The sequence below is a fragment of the Malaclemys terrapin genome, chromosome 9, assembly GCF_027887155.1.
Source record: "Malaclemys terrapin pileata isolate rMalTer1 chromosome 9, rMalTer1.hap1, whole genome shotgun sequence".
Taxonomy (NCBI): Eukaryota; Metazoa; Chordata; order Testudines; family Emydidae; genus Malaclemys; species Malaclemys terrapin.
In genome coordinates, this window is record NC_071513.1 from 1,157,220 (window position 1) to 1,170,708 (window position 13,489).

At 50.6% G+C, this 13,489-nt stretch overlaps 1 protein-coding gene across 4 annotated transcripts in view; it reads right to left on the bottom strand.

Annotated features, from left to right (window-relative positions):
- Window positions 1–13,489, bottom strand: part of DLG3 (discs large MAGUK scaffold protein 3) — a 175,073-nt gene that overhangs the window by 134,963 nt on the left and 26,621 nt on the right. For 3 of the 4 annotated variants that reach the window (XM_054039081.1, XM_054039080.1, XM_054039079.1), the window contains exon 4: window positions 11,820–11,978. The exons of the other annotated variant lie outside the window; for it this stretch is intronic. In XM_054039081.1, the coding sequence (XP_053895056.1) occupies window positions 11,820–11,978 (159 nt within the window). The remainder of the gene's footprint in view (window positions 1–11,819; window positions 11,979–13,489) is intronic. 4 annotated transcript variants of the gene reach the window in all.

The following is a 13,489-nucleotide window of genomic DNA, read 5'->3' on the forward strand; positions in this document are numbered from 1 at the left end:
ACTGGCTCCCAAACCAAATGCAAGCCCTCAAAGCCTTCCACTATTTAGCCCTCTCCTCAGTTCTTTCATCCTGCTCATTCCCTCTTTGCTCAGCTAACGTCTCTGTCTGACTATGAGCTTTATCCCCACCCCTTCCTTTATGAAGTACCCTGCACCTAGAACCCCCTCCCTGACCATCTGCCATTCCTCATTCCCCTCCTCTAAGTCCTTTCCAAACTCACGCACACAAGGAAGCTTATAGTCTTCTCTATATTTCAATTAAAAACAATCTCAACCTACATAACCCCTCAATTCTCTCCCAAATGACCTTGGCCGTCATCCTCTCCCACACCCCCTCCCATGTCATCATCTCCTGTTGATCTTTTCTTCATGTAGGCGGTGAACGGTTTGGGATGGGGAATCCACAATCCATTTGACTAGTTATTTGTATTAAGAAGTTTCAGCCAAGACTGTGGCTGTGTCACTGTGCTCAGCACTGTACAAACAATAAGAGCCCCAGAGAGCTTAGAGACTAAATAAACCAGATAGACAGAGAGTCAGAGGGGAAACTGAGGCACAGAGCAGCAAAGTGACTTGCCCAAGTTTACACAGCAAGTCAGTGACAAAGCTGGGATTACAACCAAGTGTCCCTCATTCTAGTCCTCTGCCCTCTTGACTGGACCACACTGCCTCTGATAACCCTATTGGCTCCTTTTTTGTTGCTTTACAAAGTGCTATTCACATCTACGGTTCTGTGTAATTAATAACTGTAGGTGGGATTTTCAAAAATGCCCAAGTGATTTAGGGGCAATTGTCCTTAATGAGACTGTGCTCCTAAGTCACTTAGTGCAATTCTGGGCACCTGAAAACTGAAAAGATATTAACAAATTGCAGGGAGTTCAAAGACAATCCACAAGAATAATCAGGAAGCTGGAGGGACTTGTTTTACGGAGAGGATTAAAAGAGCGAAATCTGTCTGTCTTGGCTATGAAACGACTGCAGAGGTGGGGAACGTGGTAACATTCTGCATATATTTAAAGGATGTAGACACAGCCCCTCCTGTGGTAACTACTACACAAATGCCTCCTGCCATCCAATCCATCAAGTAGAATTGGGCACTGCCTCAGAGGTGGCTGTCCATGCCCTTCCCTGCCCAAAGCAGAGCACAGATGAAAACTGAGGAGTTTATCTACACTGGGATTTTTGCACCAGTGCAGTGCACTGATGTAGCTGTTTGGGTACAAACACCGGTCTAAACCCACCCCGTAGATGTCACGTTTTTTCATTGCAGCGCATTTGCACTGAAAGTCTGCATCAGTGCAGCGACATTATTGCTAACAACCCCAGTGAAGACATGACCTAAGGAAAAAGTTTTAGGAAAGAAAAATGGTCTTCGAAAGAAGGATCAAAGAGTCGTTTGAATTTATGAGCGAGTCAAGGCCATTTCCAACCCTGCACTCATCCGTCACTCTCAATCCCCTTCAAGCAGGTTCCTCTAAGACACGTCTGCAAAGGCCGGGGATAAGGATCTCTCAGCACAACTCAATACTGATCCTCCAAATCCTAAAGACTGAACACCTTTGTGAGCAGTTATTCTAGCTGCTCTGTTTAGAATAGCACTGGGATTGCCTCTGCAACTAGCATCCTGATTTCCACACAGCCCAGCTCCATTAAAATGCAGGGATGTTCCCCCTGCTCCACCATTCCAGACCGAAAGCCACTGGGCTGCCAGACTCTGCATTCAAGTGTGGGTTGTTCTTTTACAAATGGAGTTTGTTTTGCAGTAATACACCCAGGAGATTTGTCCTTCCATGCCCGAGATCTTAGCGAGGTTGCAGACAGAAGCATGGGCCCACCCTTCCATTTGGGTAGGGGAGAGGGTGCAGCTGCAGGCAGCCAGGTTTCTGCTCTGGACACTCTGGTAAAGGAATTTTGTTCCACAATAGAAAGAACTACCACATAACAAAAAGTAATGGCCCACTTTTCACACCAGACCAGGCCTGGCCTGCATGGGGAGCTCCGGACTGAGGGGTTTGGAGAGAGACCAGGGCTGGAATAGCAAAGGGTTGGGGGGTAAGATCTCAGAGCTGTGAGGGGGAGCCCAGGTGGAGGACAGCGAAAGGCAGAGAGTCTGGGCAGGGGGAAGCAGCAGCAGCTGTCTCGTCAGTCCCAAGCCCTTAATTTTAACACAAACTAAAACGTACAGAATCTCCACGAGCTCCCGAACAACCCCTGGTTTCCTGCCCAGCTGCACCAGGCAAAGGCGGCACAGGACCACGCCATGACGCTGCATGAGAAACACCGGGGGAGGGGCACAGCGGTGCAGGATGCGCTGCTGTAGCTGAATGTGCAAACAATGCACAGGTGCAGCTGGTCCCAAATGGGGCTGCCTGCCTCCTCCACAGCTCAGGCCACTGTGAAAACAGCCAGTCTGTCAGCCGGTCCCCGTCCTGGCCCCGAGTCCACCAGTGACGCCAGTTCAAGGCCTTGGTCCTCGTCTTCAGAGCAGAACTGGATTAATTCCCAGCTGCATTAAGGAGCGAATGTGGACAGCTGAGCCACCTGACAGCTGAGCTGCTCCGGGAGAGCGCAGACCCCAGCACGGAGCACCGGGGGGCTGGACGCAGCGTTCCGGGCCCCGGGGATGTGGCTTCGGAGAGATCCTGCAGAGGAGATGGGATGAATCCAGAGTCTGGATGGCCCCAGGGACCACTGAGAAACCTACAACTTCGAACAGGCCTTTCCGCCACCACAGGAGTCACATGCACACCACTGGCACGTCCTCCCCCCCTCCCCCTGGCCCTTAACACTGACACCCCCTCCTGCCCCTCTCCCTGATACCCCTCTTCCCCTAACACTGACCCCCTCCCCGATACCCCCTGACGCTCACCCTGACACCCTCTCTGCCCTTAACACTGACACCCCCTCCTGTCCCCTCCCCGATACCCCCCCCGACTCTCACCCTGACACCCTCTCCTGCCCTTAACACTGACACCCCCCCTCTTGCCCCTCACATCCCCTCCTGCTCCTAACCCTGACACACCTTTTCTACCTGTCTTCCCCACGACAAAATAAAATAAACCCGCAAAACAACAAAATTAGATCTGAAACTAACAATCAAATGAACCAACCAAGCAACCAATAAATAACTCTTCCTCAGGCAGAGTTTTTATACTTGGAAATGGAGAAGTGCCAGAGAATCCAAGAAGTCCACTAGGGACTTCACTATTGCTACTGATTTTACATGGACGGTGCTCAGATACTGTGGTGATGGGCAGCAGTAGGTGATTAGATTAGATTAATCTACTGACTTTTTCTACTCTCTATTGAAGCCGTTTACACATCTCCCTTGCCTTCTTGTTCATCCCTGGGGTAGGAATAGTGAGAGTCTCTAGTAAAACTGGAGCCACTCAACCCCCAAATGTCCAGGGAAGCGAGAGTTCCCAAGGACACATTCAGTGCTGAAATCCCCTCGAACAGCAGCAGCCTCTGGACACAGGCAGATTAGACACCAAGCCTGTTGCAATTGTGATATGAAGCCGATTGAATAATTCACTTAGACCAGGCTTGCAGCAAAGACACAATATTTACTGGAACCCCAATGGTTCTGGCTTCTGAGTTTGTGCTCGCTACTGAAAAGCACAAACTGCTGATGAGCTTCTAAATTCCAGCGGCTGGAACTGATTGACCCCAGCAAGAGCTGCTATCCCGGCCCCTGGGCAGTGGGTCACTGCTTTCCTTCTCTTCCTACTCAGCCATGGGCAATAGCTGCTCGGCATTTCTAAAAATAAACACGGAGGAACAGGGAAGACTTACTCTCCCTCTGGTGCTCCGGGTGCCTCTCTGCTCACCTCTTTATTATTAGCAATTCCTAGGTTCTTTGATGTCACAAGGCTGGTGCTGGCACTGATCAGCTGACAGCCTCCAAATAAGGCAGCAGGAAGTTCATTCTGTAATAACAGCTTCAGCCTGGCCAACGGCAGGAGCCATCCTTTGACAAGGCTACGCATCTCACTCAGCGGGGAAATGCACGAACAGCAGAGAACATGCAACACAGCCATGCGATGATGCATTGTGGGGTTTGTATCCTTTGCCAGCAGCCTGACTGGACTTTCCCGTATATCAGGGCCATTTCTGTAGCAAAAGACTTTATTGATAGGTATTAAAATCTCAGAAGCAGGGACCCTGGGCCCTTGTTTGGTTAGCAAGCAGCTGCTTCATGTTCACCTGCTAATTCCTTCTCCGTTTTGTTCTGGAGGGCCAGAAAAATGGGGATTTCTATTCCCTCCCTCCCATCACCTCGCATGAGTTACGTATTCAGAGCGGCATGATGGATGTTGGTTATACAACAGCCCTTTCTGTAGTGCACGACAGGTCAGAACACCTAACTGTTTGCAGGCCAGACCGGAGCTCCCCAAACACACCCAGTTGTTTGATCATGGGAGTATGTGGCAACAAGAGCCTACAGCCATGTAGCTTGCACCCACTCCTGCCCAGGAGCAAGCTTCGGGTGGGACCGCTACCTGTTTGAGTGCAGAGAAATCAGAGCGTGGGGCAAATCGCTCAAATACAAGAGGCAATAAAGACAAGGAGTCACCAGCACTGCCACACAACTCAGCTTCTTGCTTTAAATCCCCTTTCAATGCCCTGCAGGTTCCTATTTTCAGCTCTGGGACCGAGCCCCGTGGCTCTGAGCAGGGGGGGATGAGAGAGGCTGGCTGCACAGTGAGAAGCTCCAGGCCCCTAGGGGTTGAGTGCACTGCCCCAGCAGCACACCTGGACTAGGCGGCCTGAGGGTGGACACGGGACACTGGACCAATGAACTAAAGCCAAGAGGTTACACGTGCTGCTAGTCCCCACAGCCTCTCTCACAACCAGCGGAGCTGCACCCCTTGCTTTGCTTTACTTGCGGCTGTTTTCTATTTAAAGACACCTCAGGAGGAGCATTAGTGTATCTGTCCCTAGTGCCAGTCAGTACCTAAGTGCAAGGGAGGGGAAGAGACACGTGGAGGCAGGTCCCTGACTAGGAGAAGGGGTTTTCCCTAATTTATGAGGCCATCAGGCCTCCCTCTCACACAGCTATGTGCACTGGGCTGAACGCCGCAATACACCACAGCCAGCGCCTGCTCCCAGGGGGCCGAGGGGATATGCAGTTACAAACGCCGTGCTCATTTCTTAGTACACGTTTGCTTTTACAGCAATTTCCCCACGGTTTTGCACCTGATAAAATACTGGCCCGTTCTGAAAGGGGGACGGTTTGCCCTCAGCTCTGCTGACACAGGGAAAACTGCTCCTGCCATTACCCCTGCTGGGCCCAGAGCAAGCTACTGTGTAACTCCCAGGTCTGTGCTTTGCATTCAGCAATGCCCTTGCTCGCCCACATACTGTCAATAAGGCAGGATCTCCACACTCGGAGGTTTCCTATTTATAGGATGCATATAGAATCAGCAGATGTTACAGCTGCCCAACCCAAACTGGGCAGGCTGACAATTTCAGAGCACTCAGGAAATGTGCTCTCTGAAATAGTCTCTCTGTGCCCCTCTTGTTAAGACGGGCCGTTGCTCACTAAGGACAGTCCTAGAGTGGTAGCAGCACAGATCTAGGACATCAAACTGGCTGGAAGGGCTGGAGCCAACACCTCACTGACCGTGTGCTCAGAGCAGAGGACTGTGGGAGGGGATGGACCACAGTGGCAGGCCCACAGAGATGAGGTCTGAGTCGGTTCAGAGTCACGTGGGAAACAGAGATGTATGGCGGGGGGGAGAGCACCGTTTGCCTGGTGGTGCCGCGTGTCTGCTCATCAGCGTTATTGTTCCTGTTTAATTTTATCTCCACAGCTGCCTGCACTCTGCTCCCTGGACGGGAGGGGGGGAAAGAGCAGCTTTTAGGAAGGGATGAAACATCAGTGCAGAGCAAAAATGGTCATGAGTAGGAATGGAGCCTGGGGAGCCAATATGCTTACAGCAGTGAGCCCCCCGTGTGCATGTGCTTACACCAGGATACAAATGTTTATCCCACCATCCCTTATTCCTGTAAACCGAGGAGACTCACCACTGCGGCGCCTCCTACTGGCTGTCTTGGGAATTAGCTCTGCGCCCTCTTCTGGTGGTGTCTCGCCCACCGTCACCTCTGCTCCGGGACCCACGTCACTCCCAGGACTGCGGCATCCTCTTCATGACACTGCCCTCTGCTCTCATGGGGCATGCTGCTCCCTCAGGTGGATGCAGATATAAACCCTGCTAGTCCCCAGCAACCCCCCCCTTCAGAAGCCACAGCGGCTCGTTCAGTGGCCCCCCTCATTTTAGGACAGAGCGAACCAACCATCTAGCTCTGACTTCCTCCTCCCCACTCTCAGTGAAAGGCAGCAGGAGATCCTGAGGTCTGGGATCCCCAATTGCTGATGAGGCAGCTCTCAGCATCTCCAGCTCCAGCAAGTCTCACAACCAGCTCTCTCCCCCAGGGTGAATTTCACTCCCTCGTCCTCCTGCTGCCCAGTCCCTCCACAGACTGAGATCCAGCTGGAGTGAGTCATCACTCCTCTTCACTCTTACTAACAGGAGCAGTTTCCCTTGCTCCCTGTCCCTTCCACCTCTGCAGTAGAGGAGGCGGCCGTGTGGCTCAGGCACTGGGAATGCAAGAATCATCCAGAACGAGCCCAAAGCAGATGGAGATTTTCACCTCTAGGTCCCTGCTTCACATTCAGCTACAGTCTGCAGCCACCAAAGGGTTGGTTTGTTTTTTACTATCCAGCAAGGGGCTCCTGCATGCAGTGAGCTGGTAGATCTCTTCTTCCAGGTGGAACAAGATGTTCCACATCAGAGCTTGCCCCTGTACCGGTAGCCTCAGCAGAGCCCCAGGCAGGCTGAATTCCATCTCCCTGGAGTAGGAGTGAGGAATACTGGTGAGGGGCTGGGCACGTGGAAAGCCTGTACTGCCTGTGGCAAATGTCCTGGGGGAATAAATTCAGGGCTTCAGACTCCAGGACTGGCAATCAAAAACTAAAATGTAAACGTAAAGCAGATTCCTATATTACACACCAGTCCCAATCCAACGCCCTGGCCCATCACATGGTTCTCTTCTACTGAGAAGGGACCGCCGGCTAGCCTGGAAAGCAGTGACTCCGATAAGGGCTTGGGACATAGTGGGTAATGAACGGAACATGAGCCCCCATTGCAATGAGAGCTACTGTGAGCCTCAGATGTATAAGAAGGAAATACTGCGTACCAGCGGGGAGGTGGTATTACCACTGCAGATGGCATTAGTGAGGCCATTAGTGCATACTGTGCCCAGCTCTGGTGTCTACACGTCAAAATGATGTTGAAAAACTGGAAAGGTCTGAAAAAAACGACAAGAAAGGATTCAGGGCTGGAAAACCTGCCTTAGAGTGAGAGTCTAAAGAAGCGCAGTCCATTTCGTTTAACAGAGAAAGAGCTAAGAAAGGGCTTGGTCAGTCTATAAATATCGACCTGGGGAGAAGATCTCGGAGGGCTCTTTAATCGCACCACCAAAGGCGGAACAAGATCCAATGGCTGGAGCACGTTTTTAACAGTGAGGTAATTAACCATTGGACCAACTTCCCGAGGGAGGGGTGGATTGAAGTATTGAAATGAGGATCACTGCCTCGTTTGAAAGATCTGATCTAGCTCAGCCAGCAGTTATGAGCGTGATGCAGGAATCACTTGGTGAAATTCTCCAGCTTGTGCAATGCAGGAGATCAGACTCCTGGTCCCTCCTGACTCGCTAACGGATTCCTCGTCAGTCAGCAGGCTGGCAGGACTTTGCTCCCCAAAGATTTCTTTGTCTAATTGATAGTTTAAACTGATGGAAAACAAGCGTGAATCAGTCAATTGCCAGGAGAAGATCCAGGGAGAGCTACTGCTCTCCTCTGTGCGGGCTCCTTCGCCAGCCTCCTCATCCGCTGCCTGAGGTGTGCTATTAATGAGCCATCTGCAGGGATTACACTGGATCATTCATAGCAGACAGGCTCGGAAGGGGAAGTGACACAGAACTGTTGGGAAGGGACCAGAGGAACCAGAATAGAACAGTGGCTGACAGGATGTAAAATGGGGGATTCAAAAAGAGGGGATCAGAAAATCCAGGCTGCATGGGGAGTGGAAAACAACTCTACAGCACTGCCAGGACCTCCTCCGCTCCTCCCGCTGCAACTTCAGCCACAAACACTGGCTGAGCCAGAACGGAGACTCTCCGACGTTTCCAGCAGGAGAAATCCTGTTATTGCTCAGGCTCCAGAGGGACTTGTGGTACTTTACAAATAGAAAGGCCATATTCCTGTGCTGGACTTCCAGCCTAGCACCAGATCCCTTCCTCCTCCCTCCATCCCGGTGCCCCCGGCCAGCATTCTACTCCAGGGCTAACCCCATGCCTCCACCGCCCAAGGGCATGGGCATTACCTCTCCCACTGAAGTACCCATGAAAGGCCTGGTTTGGGCTCCCCCACAATAAAATATAAACCAGAATGACACTTGCAAGCACAGTCCATGTGAGAATCCCAGACAGCATGGTTTGCTGACAGATTGTACACTAGTCATACACAGAAGACTCCTAGGACACACCAGCTGTTGACAAGAAATGACAGATATAGTTCCCCTTATTCCCTCTCACTCCCCAGGGGTCTAGCTACTGTTTTGTAGTAGATATTGGAGACAGTTTGGTGCTGCCTATGCTGGCACCCAAACAATTTTCAACCCCAGTGGAGAGAACATAATAATAGCCATTTTGGGTCTCACCCAGGATCCATCTAGTCCAGTATCTTGTCTGACAGTGACCAGCACCAGATGCTTCAGACACAGATGCAAGAAACCCACAATAACAGATACAAGATGATCTGACTCCCACATTACATCTCCTAATCCCTTACAATTAGAGACTGGTTTATACCCGGAACCATGAGGTTTAACAGCTCTTCCAAAATGTGTTAGTATTAACAACAACAATTCTGGCTATTCTGGAGATCCATATAAATGTCCAATCCCTTCTGAATCTTGTTAAATTCTTGGCCTCAATGACATCCTGTGACAATGAGTTCCACAGTTTAATTACATGTTGTGTGAAAAAGTATTCCCTTTGATTTGTTTTGAATTTGCCACCTTAAATTTCACTGAATGTTCCCTTGTTCTTTTCTTATGAGACAGGGAGATCAGAAGCGCCCAGTCTATCCTCTCCGGACCAGTCATTTCAGATACTTTTATTATGTCCCCTCTTATCTGTCTCCCTTCTAAATAAACAATCCCAGTCTTTTCAATCTCTCCTCACACAAGAGCTTTTCTAGGCTCCTCGTCATTCTTGTCTTCCTGCTCTGAATTCTCCTCTAATTTGGCAAAATCCTTTTGAGAGGGGGTGACCAGTACTGCCCACTGTGTTCTAGGTGAGGCCGTACTATTGATGGATATAAAGGCATTATAATATTTTCCATATTATTCCCGAGGCATCTTGACGTCTTGTTTGCTTTCTTTGACCACCGCTCCACACTGAGCAGAGATCTTCACTGAGCTGTCTACAGTGATGCCGAGGTCCCTTTCCTTAGTGGATACAGTTAACTTAGCTGCCTGTAAGGTGTAAGAATAATTTTAAAATTTCCCTCCAATGTGCATTACTTTGTATTTATCGACAACGAACTCCATCTGCCATAGGGTTACCCATTCACCTAGCTTGGATGGGTCCCTCTGAAGATCTCTACCATCCTCTTTGGACTTGACTAACCTAAATTAGAGCGACCAGGAGATTCATGGTTCAGTGGATAATTTTCCTAGTGACGACTGCATGTTTTCCTTTGCTTTGATTGGCTCTGCCTATAGTGAAGACTATAAGAAGAGAAAACTGATGCAGATTCTGTGTCCACATAGAGTGAATGGAGAGTAAAATCTCTGGAAGGAGCAGAACCTGAACTGGATTTCTGTTCCCATTTGTAATGGACTCATTACCCTCTGTTCTTTCCTCGGATCTACATATTGACTCTCTCAGTTTTCTCGGGGACACAACTGTGCACGTAGAGACAGGTGACCTACCTACATGCCTAGATGTTTATAAAGCAAACACTCAGGAGGTAATCAGATGCCAGGAGATCACACTGTAGATTATGAGGTAACAAGCTGCCCGCAGAAATGGTCTTGGAAAGACACATCCTCAGTTTACCGGCTGTGAACTTTTGAAGAAAGACAAGGTGAGTGAGGTAATATCTTTCATTGGACCAACTTGTTTTTGTGAAAGAACAAGCTTTTGAGTTTCCATAGCGTTCTTCTTCAGATCTCAAAAATGTGCCTCACTCACCAACAGAACTTGGTCCAGTAAAAGATATTACCTCATCCACCTTGTCTCTAATATCCTGCGACCAACATGACTACAATACTAGAATAAACTTGTGAAGGCAGATACATGAATCTAGAGACTTGTCTACACACAGGTTTAACTATAATACTGGTTTGAAACCAGTACAGTTACAGCAGTGCAACATGAGGTGAAACAGCAGCCAATAGCCAATGCACATGTGCAGACTGGCTGCTCGGGTTGCTAGGCTGCGTTTTGTTTCTCCATGTTTTGGACCGGCTCTACTCACCTCACTCACTCTAACCCATGGAAAAAGGCATCACATGTTTTCTCTTAGTAATGCCTAAAACTAGGTTACATTCTCAGCCATCATGTTATATTAGAGTAGCGACTGAGGAAACCAAACCAAACCATTTACTCAGTGTGCAATGTGAAACCTAGGAGCGTGCACAGCTATGAAAGATGCAAGAGTCAAACACCTGGTGACCCAAACTCTGGACTTCACTGTTTTTAAAGTTCAGTGGAAAATGGGAATACCGCGTATGTGTGGGGAAGGATTTACAGCTTCTTTATTTCTACTTTATATTTCTCTATGTCCCAGAGGACTGACACCACGATAAGGCTGGAGTTTTTAAAACAACCTGGTTTTTGGTGTTACCCAGGCACAAGAAAAGCATCTGCTACATTTCTTATACCTGCTCCTCCCCATTCCCAGATGCCTCCAAAACACCCATATGGAAATGTACCGAACTTTGCCAAAGAATCGCTCTCAGTCCGGAGGCTAATTCGTTTGAAAAGAGATCAAGAATGGAAGTGCCTTCCCAGCCCTTACACACAATTTGCTATGGAGACACTAAAGCAGCACTGAACTCACACTTCCAGCTCTTGGGCAGACTCCCAGGAAGTTGCCTTCGAGAGCTGGAGTCCGTAGGGACCCTGGGATGGACTCAGGCTCAGCTGAATCACACGAGTGAAACAGCAGTCTTAGTTTTCCCAGTAAAATTCTGGAGTCAGCATCGTTTCGTGGTGAGAGTCTGTAAACATCAATTCAACAGGAAAAGAAGACGTGGGGAGCCAGCACCCTCTCATGCCCTTCACCATTATGTCATTCTACCCCTTGTGCCCACAAGACTGCATACGAGAACCAGATGTGCTGATCCAGCGACAAGCATCGCAGCCAGGAGGGGAAGGCAAGCAGCACATGAGACCAGACAAACTATCCAGCACCGGAGACCAGGAAGAGAAGAACCCTAACTGGGTTTTTATGTCTGTTTGGAATGGGATCTGGCTGCAGCCCTGGGAAGCAGAGAATTGGAACAGGATTTCTACACACTCCTGCATTGTGGCTCTGCTGTGTCTGGTGCAGTCCTAAACCAGCTGAAAGGGGCTTTACGCTGCAGTCCAGGCTCCCCCTTTTCTTAGAGCACGTCTACACTTTTTGTTTTGCTGCTTTAACTCTATCTGGTTAAAGGCCTCGCGCCCACACTCAGTTACACCAATGAAAAGTCCCTGTGAAGCCCTGAGCATCAAAGGCCAGATCCAGCCTGGAGACTCACCTTGGGTAGGGTGCTGTGGGCACGAACCACCAGGCTGCAAACACTGGCTGGCGACTCCAGGCTGCTCACAGTCACTCTCACCAGCTGTGGCTGCTGCCCCAGCCCGCTGCTTCCCTGGGCCCCTTGAGCCGGTCTCTGCTCGGTATCCAGAGGAGTGTCCTGCAATTGAACACCGAGGGGGGTGGGACAGAGCCAATGGAAGCGAAGGAAAACACAGGAGAGGGACATCAGACAAGCCGGGAGGGATAAAACGCATCTCTCTCGGCTGAGGGAGCCCTGCCGATGGAAGTGAGCCGATAGAGAGGAACCAGGGTGGGGTGCATTGATCCCACAGCCACGCTGAGGGGGAGGTTCCTAGACGGGGACACGCCCCCCCCCCCTGTGGTTGTGCCCATGCTGCTGGTGAGAATATCACGGTCCCGTGCAGGCATGTAAGAGAATCCTGCCTAGGCTCCCTTCTGTTCCCAGTGCCAGGGCTGGCTGGATCATGTCTGTGCACTATTGCCCCCTGCTGGATGGTTGAGTAGTGCACCACAAACCAGTGTACCCCTCTGGCTGACAGAATGCAATTCTATGCCGCTCACCAGACTAGAAGCTTGTGGCTTTGTCACTGTTCAGTTTCAGACACTTTCTTCTGATGCCACTGCATTGCTAAAGACCCGTCCCCCCGACGCTGACAGGCCAGTGCCAGCAGCCCGGGACTAAGAGTTCTCAGTGAGAGACGCTGCACAGGGATCCCTGAGGTTCTGCCCGCTGCCAATACACAAATACCCAGGTTACTGCTATCCTGAACTTAGGGAACTGGTGTTAGGCAGAGTCTCATCGGCACAGAAAGGGAGAAATTGCCCATCCAAGCAAGTGCCAGAGATTGTGCCATAGGCCTCTGAAACCTGGACTTTTCTCCACTGAGTTCAGTGACACACTCAGGTCGCTAAGGACTCGCTCAGTATCTCTTCCACACACCTCACCACTGAGCCAAAACCCCAGGACTCCCTTGATAAGCTCAGGTGGCTACGGCCACTCCTGTGTTTGCTGTGCAGGTCATGTGCTCAGCATAGCTGCCTCTGCAAGCCAGAGAGATGGGGAACAGGAAGGCATGGAGGGGGGCCAGGAAGCACAGCTCACGCGAGTCCAGGCTGTTGCACTTGGGAAAAGGATGACGGGAGACTCAGCCTGTCTCCACCAGCATGAGAGACCCATGCTCCCTGGGTGGAGGAACGAGTGACGCAGGAGCCTGCAGGCAGGAGCAAAGCGAATGTGCCTACTATCAAGTGAAGAAATGCAGCTCTGACTGGCTGCGCCACCCTCCCACACACAAACCTAGCCAGTCTGGGGGGACACCTGGGGCTCCTGACTGGCACAGCAGAGCACAGCTCTTCGGGGAGGGATCACTGCTCTCTGGGACTTGGATTCTACGGCCCCACTGTGACAGGTGCTGTACACGTACGCAGTAACTGTAGCCGAAAGGCCAGCCTTCCTCCTTCCCAAAGAGAAGGACCCGGGGACCTGGCTTCCGACACGGTGTTCCAGCTCGGGGCCATATAACAGGGCAAGCCTGGCACAGCCTGCTGGCACCACAGCATCGCGCTCCCCGGAAAACACACGGTCTGGCCTCCAAGCTCTGCTGAAGTGGAAGGCGCCTTTTCTGCCCCCTGGTGGCCACGTTTTGA